Source organism: Pongo pygmaeus, chromosome 16 (genome assembly GCF_028885625.2).
Source record: "Pongo pygmaeus isolate AG05252 chromosome 16, NHGRI_mPonPyg2-v2.0_pri, whole genome shotgun sequence".
NCBI classification, from domain to species: domain Eukaryota; kingdom Metazoa; phylum Chordata; class Mammalia; order Primates; family Hominidae; genus Pongo; species Pongo pygmaeus.
In genome coordinates, this window is record NC_072389.2 from 104,452,207 (window position 1) to 104,467,324 (window position 15,118).

Consider the following 15,118-nt stretch of genomic DNA (forward strand, 5'->3'; position numbering starts at 1 on the left):
TTTGTTTATATGCATGATGTAGGTGGCTGTTGTGGCAGTAAAAATGTTCACATTCAAATTACACTTAGTTTTTAATTTCTGTTCTCAGAGTTACCTCTGTAATGGAAATCTCTTACATTCTTATCATTGCCTTCAGTTATTGAATGTGTTAGGTGGCCAGGATTGCTGTCTGTGTGAAATGGGAATGTACATATACAATGTAAACATGTTCTGATTGACACATGAAGATAAAGGGCTTAACATGAATTGTGTTGGTTTACACTTACACAGAAAATTCTACTGTAATAAACTGAAGCGTCAGTAGTGTTTGTTATCATAACATTGTCTTTTCCCCCCTTTTCTGATCTCTGATTTTTCAGTTAGGATTGAGGCCTAAAGAAACCCATGCTCTCTCTTCTCTGAGCACAAGGAGGGTGTGCTCAGACCTTGAAGGACACAGCATGGGAAGATCATATACTAGGGAGAGTCTGCCTCCACCCCATTTTTCTTCTGCTTTGCTTTGTTTCATAGTTTCTACGGGATTCTTGGGGGTTTTCTGAGAGAGAGAATGTCAATTTGAGAAGTAACAGGTGCACAGGCTTAACCTGCACCACACTGCAGATAAGGTGGGTAGGGAGGGTAGTGACAGGTGGTGGGGTGGGTTATTCAATTATTTCCTAGGGCAGTGGGTCTCACAGGGTGGTGCTTAGGCCAGCAGCTTCAGCATCACCTGGGTGCATATTGGAAACAAATTTTGGGGCCTCACCTCTTGCGTTTTAACAGTTCCTTCAAGTGGTCCTGATGCATGTTGAGGGCTTTGAACACTGTCCTCCTACATGCAAAGTGAAGTTGACCTCCCACACACTTGTCTCAGTCTGCTTTCTAGCATCTGTCCCATTGCCTTTGTTGTTCTCCCTGCCACACGGGCTGCACCCCTGGGATTCCCCCAGCTGCCACCAGGCATCAGCTCCAGCTGCCTCCCACGGTGTGCTCCTGCCTCTGTTTGGAGTACCCCGCCCACCACCCTTCCTGGCAAGACCCTGCTCATCTTTCAGAGTCCTCTCCGCTGAGAAGTCTTCCTGACCTCCTCGGAGATAGGGAGTCGTGGGGCCTTGTCTTTGTGTTCCCAGCGTTCTGTCTATTGCACTATTAAAACTTTTCTTTCATTTGCCACTTTCTAGAGAGATGGTTGTTCTGTCTTCCTTGTGCAAAATTCAGTGATACACTAATCCTCTCCTAACCTCTTAAATCATTTTGACTTTCACAGAGTGATAGTGTCTAGAGAGGGTTTTTGTTGTACTATGTTATTGGTTCCAAAGAATTCATTTTAAGAGGAGTAAAGAACTATTATAGTATATCGCTTACTGAGACAAAATCAACTTCTCACATAAGCCCAAAGGTTTTGTTACGTTGGATTTTACCATCAGAGTTAAAGATGATGATTGGTTCACTAATGTGCTTTACATTCACAGTGTGCCTGTAGACCTGTAGTAAAAGAAGGCTAATTATGTTTCCTGATGTCTTTTATTTCCAACTGTAAGCTAAGCCTATCCCTTTTTTTTTTTTTTTTTTTTTTTTTTTGAGATGGAGTCTCGCTCTGTTGCCCAGGCTGGAGGGCAGTGGCGCGATCTCGGCTCACTGCAAGCTCCGCCTCCCGGGTTCACGCCATTATCCTGCCTCAGCCTCCCGAGTAGCTGGGACTACAGGTGCCTGCCACCACGCCTGGCCAATTTGTTTTTGTATTTTTAGTAGAGATGGGGTTTCACAGTGTTAGCCAGGATGGTCTTGATCTTCTGACCTCGTGATCCTACCACCTCGGCCTCCCAAAGTGCTGGTATTACAGGCGTGAGCCGCTGCACCCGGCCAACCTATCCCATATTTTTAAAGAAGAGTTGATCAAGTAGTTACCCATTTTAACTAAATGGATAACTATAACATTCTTTACTAGAATTGTTGACAGAAGGATAATCAGTGATTTTGCTAATTCATGCCACCCTCCTTTGTTGTATGTTAGTAATATTTACATTGGGGCAACAAAATAGATCAGTATTTCCATTAATGTTTACTTAATAACAGCTGCTAAAAGTTATTACTGTTTGCAGTAACACAAAAGCACTTACCTGATTCTTATGCCAGCTTCTGTAGGGTAGGTAGTGACAGCCCATTTTGCAGGTGAGGAAGATGAGGTTTAGAGGTGAGGTGTGTCTGCCTGAGAGCAGGAGCTGGTAAATGGCACTCTGGGCTCATGGGAGTCATGCTGTTTTTTTTTTTTTTTTTCTAGGACCTCAAGGTTGTGTCTAAGACATAATTTACCGTTCTCGTGTAGCTCTTCCAAATACTTAGATACACAGCTTTTGGGAGTTTTCTCAGCCAAATGCTTTGCTTTAGCCCTTCTCATATTAACATTTAGTTCTTAGGGATTTATTTTCAAAATATGTATAGCTTGTATATGCCATTCACCTAAGTTCTTAGAGCAGACATTCTGCCTCTTGATCTTTAGAAAATATCTAAGAGTATTTTGTTAACAGTACTCATTTCAACTGAAAGGCTTTATTTTAAAATTTAATTTTATTTTATTATTGTTTTTTGAGACAGAATCTTGCTCTGTGTCTCCCAAGCTGGAGTGCAGTGGTGTGATCTTGACTCGTTGCAACGTCTGCCTCCTGGGTTCAAGCGATTCTTGTGCCTCAGCCACCCAAGTAGCTGGGATTACAGGCGTGCGCCACCACGCCTGGCTAATTTTTGTATTTTTAGTAGAGATGGGGTTTCAAACTCTTGGCCTCAAGCAATCTACCTGCCTTGGGCTGCCAAAGTGCTGGAACTACAGGTGTGAACCACTGTGCCTGACTTCTAAGGCTTTCTTTAAAATGGCAACTTTTGGCCAGGTGTGGTGGTAATCCCAGCACTTCTGGAGGCTGAGGCTGGAGGATTGCTTGAGCCCAGGAATTGGAGACCAGCCTGGACAACACAGGGAGACCCTCTCTCTGCCAAAAAATTAAAAAACAAAACCAAACCTAGGTGTTATGGTGTACCCCTGTGGTCCCAGCTACTTGGGAGCTGAGGTGGAAGGATTGCTTGAGCCCAGGAGGTCGAGGCTCCATTGAGCCATGATTGTGCTGTAGCACTCTAGCCTGGGTGACAGAGTGAGACCATGTCTCAAAAAATAAATAAAATGACATCTTTGGAGAAGTGAATTCTACCCAGGTACCAAGCCCCTGCCTGCCCCTCCCAACTCCCTTCCCTGACTCCCAGCACCCCCATCTGTTTTGGTTCTGCTGTTGCCATTCTCTGGCTTTGGGGACTTTGCTGAGGCCCCACTGTCCCCATCTTCCAGCTGTACCCTTTCTCTCTGCTTCCCTGCTTGTCTTATTCTTTACAGGGCTGCCTGGGATCTCACATTCCATAAATTTTTGGGTTTGTTGTTGGATCATGCCAATATTGGTTGCTTTGAGAAGGGAGAAGGGGTATTTTGCATTTTCCTTTTAATCATCAGTGAGTAGCCACAAAGGGTGTGTCTTTCCCTCCTGTGCTGTGTTTACTGTTTACTCCCTCGGTGCATGAATTATTTCATGGCACCAGTGGAGCATGTTTTATTCTCTTTCCTGTTTGTGGCTTGCGCCTCCTGAACGCTGCTATCATTCATGGTCCAGCTTGGTTTTCTTTTTCACTGTTTCTATCACAAAACCTCCTGAAGACCAATGGTGTCAGTCATAGGCTCCAAAACAGCTGGTTCCTGGGTGCTGCCTCGTGCTCTGTGGTTTGGGCTTGTCTTTTCTTCCAGAGTAAGTGGGTAGCTTCTTCCTACTTTTTTTCTCTTTTCTTCTGTAAATGGGAGGAAAAGTGTCAAGTATGGAGACCACTCTTTCATTTGAAGGAAATTCACAGTTCCAGCTCTGTAGCGTGGCCTCTGTTAACTAGTGGTCAACACTGACTGTGGAAGAGGGGCCAGATGGCAAAGTGAAGCAGATTCTTTCCTCTTGTCTGCATTTTGATTGCAGTATGAAGTTCAACTTGCTTCGGTCTGTGTCTTCATGTTGTTTCACTAGGTACTGAATTTTTTGATCTGTTGGAAATAACAAGTAAATAGATGCCTAACGCTTTATACAGGTTGAGCATCTCTAATCCAAAAATCCAAAATGCTTCAAAAGTTTCAGCTTTTGGAGCACTGACATGACACCACAAGTGGAAAATTCCACACCTGACCTCATGTGACAGGTCACTTTTCAAAACTCAGGCACACAACACACAGTTAAGTTAGTGTCCCCAAGGGAAAAAAAACCCTCCCGGTCCCCTTCAGCTGTGATGTGTCTTTTCCACACATGCCCAGATTCCCTCAAACACCTCCACAAAGGGTAATGGTTCATTGTACACAAACTTTGTTTCATGCACAAGATTATTAAAAATATTATATAAAATGACTTTTTAGAGAAGCGAGAAGAGAAATGAGAGGTAGGGAAGGGAGAGAGGAGTTGGGGGACAGTTGGGGGAATAGTTGAAGCTAAGGTGTTTAGGCAAAGCTCTGAGGAGGTGACGTTTGAGTGGAGACCCACGTGGCTAGAGAATGGGGCAACCTCCTGAAGGAGCAGAAGCACTTGTGGGCAGCAGGGTATGAGCAGAGGAGGAGCTCGGTGTGTTGGAGGTTGGTGACTCCTGTGGAGTCTTGTCAGATGGTGTTGGGACAGAGACGGACCGTGAGGAGGCTGGATCATGGGGAATGTGTTGCTTTAGGCCAAGCTGGAGATGATAGTGGCTCAGATCAGAGCTAAAGTAGTGGAGACACACAGACATTGAAAGGATGATGAAATTCACTCACTCCGCATGTGTCCCATGTGATGTGTCCGCTGCACACCAAGTACTGTTTTAGGCACTGGTGATATAATTGTGAACCAACTGGAGCTGCGATGAGAGAGACCATGAAAAGAGGCCAGAGCCACGTCCTGCAGAGGGTGGTGTGCCTTGGGAGGGAAGTGTGTAGGGTTGTTGAGGAACAGTGTGCTGCACAGGGAGGAATGAGGTGGGACAGCATTGTGGGAAGAGCAGCCAAGATTCTCATAGGCTTGGGAGCTGGAGCCCTGAGGTCTGTTGCTGGACTAGATATGTGAGGTGTGAGAGGAGAGAAGAATCAGGAATGACTCTTTGATTTTTAACATGAGCAACTCAGAGCATGAGAGTGCTACAGTTTACAAGCATGGAAGGTGGATTATGTGGGGGAATGAGTGAGTTGTTTGACACCTCAATGGATATACTCAGATGGATGTATACATTAGAGCTCAGAAGAGTCTGGGCCAGTGACATGAATTTGATCATATCTAGAGTATGAGTGGCACAGGAAGCCACTTGTCTGGATGAGGTGACAGAGGAAAAGGTTGAGGATAGCAACCAACATTTAGAGGCAAGATAGAAGGCAGAGCAGTGTGGAATCAGGGAAGCCAAGAGGAGGAGGCAATGCCAGATGACTGGAAGGTCAAGTGACACTTTGACAGTGTCACTTGGGGGTTCTGCTAGGAGCTATTCGGTGTCATAATGGGGACAAAAGCTCAGTCGGAGTGGGTTAAAGGTAACCAGGAGGTGAGGGTGCTGAGAGGTGGGACTAATGACAAGCCTTGTGTCAAGTTTTGCTATGTAGGGGCTGAAATTTAACATATGTGACTGTGTATAAGTGATTTGACTTCCCCAAATCTATTTCCTCACCTTTAAAATGGGTGTTTGCCAAGTGCTGGTTTCTGCCATTCTCTTCTCTGTCTTAGGGGTGTCATTTTCTCTTTGGTGAAACAAAAGAATTAGACCAAATGAGGTTTCACATTCTAAGTTCTCAAGCTTTGCCCACTCCTCAGCCCTTGGGTCCCTCTACTTCCTCTTTTCTTTGCTATCTCTGCTCAGTTTCTGTCTTTGATTGTAATGTAATGCCCAGTGGGACTTTTCTTCTCTCCCTTGTCTATTCCACTTATTCCGTCCTGCACTGGGCCACCAGATTAATCCTACAAAAGGCCTCACATGGGCTTCTCTCCCACTCAGGAGCCTTGTGGGGGCTTTATTCCTCTGAGATGAAAGTTCTTATCCCCACATGTGATCTTTTATGACTTGGGTGCTATCAAATTCATTTCCTCACCTGCTCACCTCTTCACCCTAACCATCAGATCTGCTGGCACATGGGCATACCTTGTTCTGCATTGTCTCTGACCTGTGGGATGTTTACTGAGCTTTAAATCCTAGGCACCCTTTGGGAGCCAGCCTGTGTGCAGAGCTTCCCTTATCACAGTGGCACAAAGCTTGAACACCACCTCTTGTCTGTCCTGCTTAACTCCATTCACATCTAGAGTGGACTCGCTGTGTGCACGCCACTGACCACCTGCCTCATGTGACAATTGTTCCTCATGGGTCTTAGCTCTTTGCCTTCACCATGAGCCTCCTCAGAGGGCAGGGCACTGCCTGTTGGCTCTCAGAGGGCAGGGCACTGCCTGTTGGCATTTCTCATGGTGTCATACACGTTGGGTGCTTCCCAAATTAATTACATCAATCAGAAAACTTCACTCTATCTGAGAAGCTTTAATAGTGTACTTGGGATTATTAAATCCTAAAAAAGGTTATAACAAAGAGTTTTCTTGGTGTGTGTCTGTGCTTAGAATTTAGAAAATAAGTCATCCAGTATTGAGGCCATTTTATGAAAAGCCTTTAAAATCTGCAAATGCATTGGCCCAGCAATTCCACTTCTAGGGATTTATCCTAAGAAAATAGTCTTGGGTATCTGCCAATAATGTTCACTGGAGTGTTGTTTATAATGTGCAAAACAGGAGCTAACCTAAATGTCCAACAATAAGGGGTTGGTTAAAAAAAAAAAAAACCCTCATGGTGTGTATTCGTACTCTGGAATTACTGTCCCCTTAAAATGGTGATGTACAAGGACATGTATTGACTTAGTAAAATATTAAGTGAAGGAAGTGTGTTTACAAATGTCATTTTTGTCTGATTTCACTTACCTTCACTTATAGAGAGTGGATAATTGGCATAGATAGTGTTAACATTGTTTATCTTGGAATGTTGAGATCGTTGATGATTTTTACTGTTTTTTTTTTTTTTTCGGTTATTACCTCTAAACTCTGTAGGAAGCATACTTTCTTGATCAATAAAGCTGTTAAAGTTGGAGTTTATGCTGCTTTTATTCATAAAAAAATCATGTTTTTAATCTTCTGTTAGGTTATCCTTTATGTCTGTATGAATGCGTATATGGAGAGAACACTGTCTACCCTGCTCATGTCAGATAGTAGTGGGAAGCACAGAAGCATGCGGTTTTTAGTCCCCACTTTACAGGTCACAGTGACGGTTCTCCAGTGTAGAGTGGACTGATTGCCCTGTGTCCTTCAGGCAGGGTGCAGTAGTAAGTTATTGATACTTGGCTGCTGAGCTGTTGTTCAGGCCTTGGCAACTGACGCTCTGCAGAACGGACCAGGAGTGTGCAGTGGTGGAGTCCGGTTGGCCTGGGTTGCAGATTTAACTTTCGCCTCTGCCTCTGTGTGCCTCTGGGCCGTAAGCTGTAGTTTACACTGTTAACGGGGATGGCCTCTCCCATAGTCGGTTGGTGTGTGTTGCACAGTGTCTGGCCCAGTGTTGGCGCTGTATAAATGCCAGCTAACTGGTTAGCCACCTAGACTGTCAGTCTGCAACCCACAGCTCTGCAGTGAACAATTGAACCTTATTTCTCTAATAATAATACAGGATTCCTGAAAACCAACTGTATTATTGTTTGGAAAATAGTTTAAAAATTGTTTCCTTCTAACTGAGACGTTTACCCTCTTGTCTCCCTTCAGTCTGTGGGCCAGGCATCGACATCCGCAACGACTATCAGCAGCTGAAGCGCCTGGAGAACTGCACGGTGATCGAGGGCTACCTCCACATCCTGCTCATCTCCAAGGCCGAGGACTACCGCAGCTACCGCTTCCCCAAGCTCACGGTCATTACCGAGTACTTGCTGCTGTTCCGAGTGGCTGGCCTCGAGAGCCTCGGAGACCTCTTCCCCAACCTCACGGTCATCCGCGGCTGGAAACTCTTCTACAACTACGCCCTGGTCATCTTCGAGATGACCAATCTCAAGGATATTGGGCTTTACAACCTGAGGAACATTACTCGGGGGGCCATCAGGATTGAGAAAAATGCTGACCTCTGTTACCTCTCCACTGTGGACTGGTCCCTGATCCTGGATGCAGTGTCCAATAACTACATTGTGGGGAATAAGCCCCCAAAGGAATGTGGGGACCTGTGTCCAGGGACCATGGAGGAGAAGCCGATGTGTGAGAAGACCACCATCAACAATGAGTACAACTACCGCTGCTGGACCACAAACCGCTGCCAGAAAAGTAAGAATGATGCTGACTGCTGCTTTCTCTCTGCCTCTCTCTCCTCTCCTCCTCCTTCACTTCCCTTCTCTTCTGAATGCACGAGTTCCACTGGGCAGGGTGCAGTCGTGTTGCATTTAGGACGTGGCACGCCTGCTGAGCGGAAGTGGTTCCCAGCGGGGGTCTTGATTGGCTTTCCTTTGCATCTGGGACTCTTGGATTGCGGGACTGTGGCATGGCTGGAGGCCATCATGGCTGCTGTCAAGACTGTTCAAATCACATGTTAGAAATAATCCACCACACTCCTGGGCTAGAAACTTGCTGACCTTCAGCTTTGAATTCCTGATGAGAAAGGTGACCTGGTGTGCTTGGAAGTCCCTGAGCCTTGGCAGCTGGGGGCTGCTTATGTGTCAGCTCTTTCATCCTTTGTGCAAAGTGATATTTTTTGTTCTGCGGGACTTCCTTAGTTTGAATGGACTTGGAATATGGTTAAATAAAGGGAAAGTAAAGCACGAACTCATATCCTGTGAAAGTGGTCTTTGGGTCCTAGTGATGATGTTATGATGCTCAGGTGTCCTGGTTATGACAGAGCACCTGGCCCAGGTGGGAGACCTCTGGACCCATTTCTGCAAGTCCCAGGTTCAAGCTGTACTTGCAGGTAGCTGTGTAGCAGGGTGCATTTTTAAACCTCTGGGATTCTGTTTTCGTTCTTTTATACCTGTTTACTGAACAGTTGTGAAAATCTTAAGGTTTCACGAGTGAAGGAACTTTGGAAAGTATTTACTGTTCTGGAGGTCAGATGGTGGTATTTTGAAGTTTCTTGTATATTTATCTGCAGTAGGCTTATTTTCCCTTCAGAGTAACTGAGCTCTTGCCTTCATGTGATCAATTCCTTGAGAACTAGGCTGTTTGGTATTAAAATGTGACTCTGAGCCTTCACCTTATTGCATTCAGCAATAGTTACGTATATTGGCTAGGAAGCTTTTCCTCACTGGTTGGAAGTCAATGTGTTAGCTATAAATAGCTATTATTTAAGTGTTGGCCCAGTTAAAGATGCAAGGAACCCATGTTCTCTAGTTATGAAGAACCAAGAACCCCCGAATTGTTAGACTTGCCTAAAATAAATAAAAGGCGAGACCCCACAGGGGTGAAGTGTGTAAAATAAATAAAGGCCAGACCTTACAGGTAGCCCTTACTTCCGTTCCCCTTCAGCCAGGCCTGAGGCAGGGAAAGGATCTGTGTACCCTGATCTGCCACACACTTTCATATTCTGCAGAATTGGATCAGTGCGTATGTGAACATTGATTAGTAAGGGCAGGGGTCCCACTGGCTGCAGCCAGTACCTTGTAGAGCTCTGAGAATGCAGTCAGGCCACTTTAAGGTTGGCTGGAGTTGGAGGGAGATCTTATGCTAAAGTCACTTGTGTGGTTGATTAAAACTGCCCTATCATTAAGTTACCCACTGGTTTGAGAAAACAACAAAATATATTTTTTAAATAACCTTGACATTTAAAAATTTTATCTGAAAGGTAAAAGGTGTTATCAAGGGAGGCAGCATGGAGTAGAAAAGAGATGTTGAATGTGGTGATGAGGGCCAGGAATGACCTTGGATGGGCCAGCCCCTCTGGGCTGTAGTTGGGCTTTTTTAGTATATTTCTAGGGCAGTCCAGTACATCCCTTAGTGGTGATCATATATGGGCATGAGGATGTTTTGAAAGCTCATAAGCTCTTTACAGAAGGGAGGTGCCGTATGAAACATCATTAAGTGGAGAGTTGTTCAGGCACTAGGTAGGTAGTTACTTTGGTCTTGCCATGGGTTTTTGGCTGTTTCTGATGAGCTACTGATTGAAGACCCCTGGGGTAGGGGTGAGGCCTGCATTCTGGGTCCAAGTCTAAGAGTGGCGACTAGAAATGAGCAAGTTATTTAAATTGCCTGGGCCTTGGTTTCTTCATATGTGGAATGGGGTAAAGCCTGCCTTCCTTATAGGGCTGTTGGAAGATGGAGGAAGGAAAAGCACCGTGAAAATGTAACAATGGTTAGAAGGTGGGCTCTGCTGGTGACAGACAGAGCCTTGATAACACCTGTTGGTTGGTCACCTGCTTCCCCAAGGCCACGCCCTGCAGCCTTCTCCTTGACCATCCCAGCCCTGCTGATGTTCATTGTGATTTCACAATGGAGTACTTACATAAAATTGATAACTGCTTTCAGGGAAATTGACTTCCCTTCCCCTTGTCCTGAAAACTCAGGCATGGGCGTATTTCTTGGACATTTTCTAGTTGAATCAGAACTTCCTCTTGGTTTGCGTAGATTCCATTTAGACCTGCATTGTCCAGTGTGGTAGCCGCTTATTGAGTAAGCCACATGGCTTATTGAGTACTTGAACTGTGGCTTGTCTAAATTGGGACTGCTTTAGGTGTAAAATATACACTAGATTTCCAAGACATAGTATAGGAAAAACTCTGTACACCATTTCATTAATAATTTCTATGTTGATTACATGTTGAAATATAACATTTTGGATATATTAGATTAAGTAAAATGTGTTCTTAAATTTCACCTGCCTGTTTCCTTTTAATTTTTTTTTTTTTTTTGAGGCGGAGTTTCGCTCTTATCACCCAGGCTGGAGTGCAGCGGCGCGATCTCGGCTCACTGCAACCTCCGCCTCCTGGGTTCAAGCGATTCTCCTGCCTCAGCCTCCCGAGTAGCTGGAATTACAAGCATGTGCCACCATGCCTAATTTTTGTATTTTTACTGGAGATGGGGTTTCACCACCATGTTGGCCAGGCTGGTCTCAAACTCCTGACCTGAGATGATCCGCCCACCTCAGCCTCCCAAAGTGTTGGGATTACAGGTGTGAGCCACCATGCCTGACTCTTTTTAATTCTTAATGTGGTTACTTGAAAATTTGAAATTACAGATGTGGCTTGCATTCTGTGTTGGTAAGCTGCTTTAGAGCATTTCTTTTAACACCAGGAATTCTTCCCCTCATCATCTTTTTGGCTGAGTGGTCACTGCAGCGCTCATAGCCCCGCATGCACCTCTCCAGCCAGAACCCTTAGGAATCATTTGGGGAGCTCCGTGAAGGGCATTGAGTCCAGGCAGAATGGCTACCTTGAGTTCAACATAAGCATTAAGATGGCCATTCGAAAAGATTAAGCACAGAAGAATCCCATTCAGGTAATCTTCCGTTGGCTGGCTGTAGAACTAAGGAGAACATCTGGAGAAACATGTCAAGGGTGTGTGTGAAATCGTTGAGCCTACTCGATTTTGTCGTGCTGATGCGCGGTTTTCACTTGGCACTGTCCTTTAAACTCCTTCTGTGCCATGACTCTGCAGCGTAGTAGACTCCACTCCCTCTGTGGTCATGATCCCTCTGTGGGTTCTCTGCACACTTCTGTATTTCTCAGTTCTTTTTGGATTTGGGAGTGGATTTTATACATTTTTGAGTCATTCCTAAAGAGCAATTGACCCTTAAAGAACTGTGTACAGTGGTTTCCTTTCAGTAAGAACATAGTTGTGTGGCACCCCCTGACATGTGGTGTGGTTGGTTGATTCTTCTTCCCTTGTCTTCCGACGCCACCCTCTTATGAGTCTCCTCCTGCCCCCACAGGTGCCGCTTCTCTGCTCCCTTCCCTCACTCTGGCTTTTAATGGTGGTCTCCTGACATAGTCCATTCAGGCTGCTGTAACAAAATACCATACCCTGAGTGGCTTACACACAACAGAAATACTGCTCACAGTTCTGGAGGCTGGAAATCCAAGTTCAAGGTGCTCACCAGATTAACTGTCTGGGGAGGGCCCACACTCTGGTTCACAGAAGCACCTTTTCACTGTCTTCACATGTTGGAAGGGGCGAGGGTTTTTTTTTTCTGGCCTCTTTTTTATAAGGGCACTAATCCCATTTGTGAGGGCCCCACCCTCATGACCTAATCACCTCCCAGAGCCATCACACTGGGGATTAGGTTTCAACATAAGAATTTTGAGAGGACGTAAACATTCAGATCATAGCATGGCTGGAGTTCTATCCTGGGCTCTCTTTTCACTTTCCTTGTTCTCATCTCATCCACTAACTGCATTGCCTCCTGTCTCCACCTAAACTTCCAAATATCTCCAGCCCAGAACCCTTTTGAGTCCAGGACCTGTCATTCATATCCATCCCAGAACCCTTTTGAACCCAGGACCTGTCATTCATATCCAGCGCAGAGCCCTTTTGAGCCGAGGACCTGTCATTCATATCAGACCACCACGAGCATTTCACTGCAGCATCTGATGGTCTTCCCTGTTTCCTCATTTTTGCCTATTTTTTTTCTTTTCTATTCCCTCTTAAGTGGGCCATACTCTTGTTCCCCTGGTTCTTATGTCAGGAATGTGGGTGTCCTTTGGACACTTCCTTCTCCAGTTGTGCACCAGGCCCTTTCCCTCCTGAAAGGAATGGAAATGCTGCTTCAGCTGCCCTCCTCTGCTCTTCCCCCTTACAGCAGTGACATAGCCTCTCCCCTGCTATTGTGCCCTGTGGCTCCACCGAGCACTGGGAAGCTTTCCAGTATGCACTTTTTTTTTTTTTTTTTTTTTTTTTTTTTTTGGGAGAAAGAGTCTCACTCTGTCACCCAGGCTGGAGTGCAGTGGTGCGATCTTGGCTCATTGCAACCTCTGGGCTCCCGGGTTCGAGTGATTCTACTGCCTCAGCCTCCTGAGTAGCTGGGATTACAGGCCCGTGCCACCACACCCAGCTAATTTTTGTATTTTTAGTAGAGACGGGGTTTTACCATGTTAACCAGGCTGGTCTCGAACTCCTGACCTCAGGCGATCCACCAGTCTTGGCCTCCCAATGTGCTGGGATTACAGGCATGAGCCACTGCGCCCGGCCATCTAGTGTGCACTTTGGACTGATGTGCTCCCCTACCTAAAATCCTGTAGCAAGCCCCTATAGGATAGGCAGGTGGTACAGTGTGAAGCTCCTGAGTGGTCAACAGCTACCCCATGACAACATGCCACACTCCATGTGCCACTCCCTCCCGCCTGCCTGCCCTGTCCTTGGCCCCAGTGGTGCTCTCCGGTGCTGACCAGCTGGCACGGCTCACTCGCCCGAAGTCTAGCCTTGCCTTTTTCTCTCAAGGATGTAAAGGCTCTGCAGATTTCAGGAGGCCTGTCTCCCAGCACCTGATGGGACACTTTTTGCCCCACTGTAAATTCTGGGTATATCTTCCACTGTATGCTGTCACCCCAAGGACAAGTACTACATCTGCTTAGTGAAGGATTTATTGTTAGGAAGATACATTTTCCCCTTGAGCAGAGAGTAGCATATCCTGGCAGTCTTCAGTCAGCCAGTTGTGCCAGGATTATTAAATGCAGATGTTTACTGTGTCATTGTTGCTGTCATTGCTGCTGAGGAGTACTGACCAAAATCATCTGCAACTCTTAGTTGGCAGAGAGGACCACTATGGTGGGTAGCTCTTTTCTTTCCTGCCATTGTCGGGGTGATTCCAGGCCAAAGATGATGGAAAAGTATGGAAATCATCTGAAAGGTTGAAGCTTGGCACGTGAAGCCATTCATGACTTTGTAAGGCAGTTTTGCTGAAGGCCAGTTCTGCGCTGGGAGGGACAGAGGTGAATCCTCCTGAGTGCCTGTTTGCCTGCCGTGGAGGCTTTCGGGTATTTCATTTCAGGTGCAGATGCCTTCACTTTCCCACAGAAAAGCCCCAACAAAACCTAAGACCTTACTGCAACTAAGTCTCCAAGTACTTTTTAACCCATTGGGATGAACAGCCTGTGGTCTACTCAGATCACCCTGAGTGCCTGTGAGAAGGCCTGGGCTTTGCCAGGAAATCCAGGAAGGCAGGGCCGGGCTGTGTTGGAAGCTGGCTTAGCTGGTGGGGCAGCCTTATTTCAATTAAAAGGGCATTGACTGGGAGCAGCAGTCCTGGAGTTTGTTGCATTTCCTGTTGTCCTCAAAATGAGAAACCAGGAAAATAGCAGATTGGAGCCTTTGAGAAGGCAGTAAATGGCTGTTTTTATTGACAAAAGGAAAACATTTTACTGCCATCTCACTGATGGCATCTCACTGACTTAAAATGAAGGCAGGTTATAGTAAAAAAAAGTCTACATTTTTTCCCCCGCCATGTTCTTATATTCTTGTTTATCAGCCACTGCTCACAAGGGCAGTGTTGTCTTGTGGAGTAGAGGCGCTCTCCTTCCCTCCTTTTCCTATGTAGGTTGGTGTGGCTGACCTGCTAGATCAAAGTGGAGGGCCTGTTTAAGAATGTGTAAATTTAAGGCTGGGCGCAGTGGCTCACACCTGTAATCCTAGCATTTTGGGAGGCTGAGGCAGGAGGATTGCTTGAGCCCAGGAGTTCAAGACTGGCCTGGGCAACATCGTGAGACCTTGTTCATATAAAAAAAACTTAAATAATTAGCTGGTTGTGGAGGCATGTGCCTATAGTCCCAGCACTTTGGGAGGCTGAGATGGGAGGATCCGCCTGAGCCTGGGGAGATGGAGGTTGCAGTGAGCCGTGGTTGTGCCACTGCACTTCAGCCTGGGCGACATAATGAAATCCTGTCTGAGGAAAAAGAAAAAAGAATTTGTAACTTTAAGTTTTATGGCTAGCTTTGAGAAAGGAAAATAATAAAAAAGAATGTGTAAGTCACCTGCTGGATGGGGGGAAGAGAGGCACATTGTCTTTGTAGTGAGACTTCACTATGTGATGTGCAGTATTTCACCTTAACTTTTTTTTTTTTTTTTTAAACTTAAGCTACTTGTGAAAAGCTGAGATGTTTCTGTTAAGTGCTGTGTGGTCTGCTGCTGGTGTCCTG

General features: G+C 45.8%; 1 protein-coding gene across 2 annotated transcripts in view; it reads left to right on the plus strand.

Moving 5' to 3' along the window:
* IGF1R (insulin like growth factor 1 receptor) overlaps positions 1 to 15,118 on the plus strand; it is a 314,484-nt gene that overhangs the window by 50,611 nt on the left and 248,755 nt on the right. For both annotated transcript variants that reach the window (XM_054450719.2, XM_054450720.2), the window contains exon 2: positions 7,785 to 8,330. In XM_054450719.2, the coding sequence (XP_054306694.1) occupies positions 7,785 to 8,330 (546 nt within the window). The remainder of the gene's footprint in view (positions 1 to 7,784; positions 8,331 to 15,118) is intronic.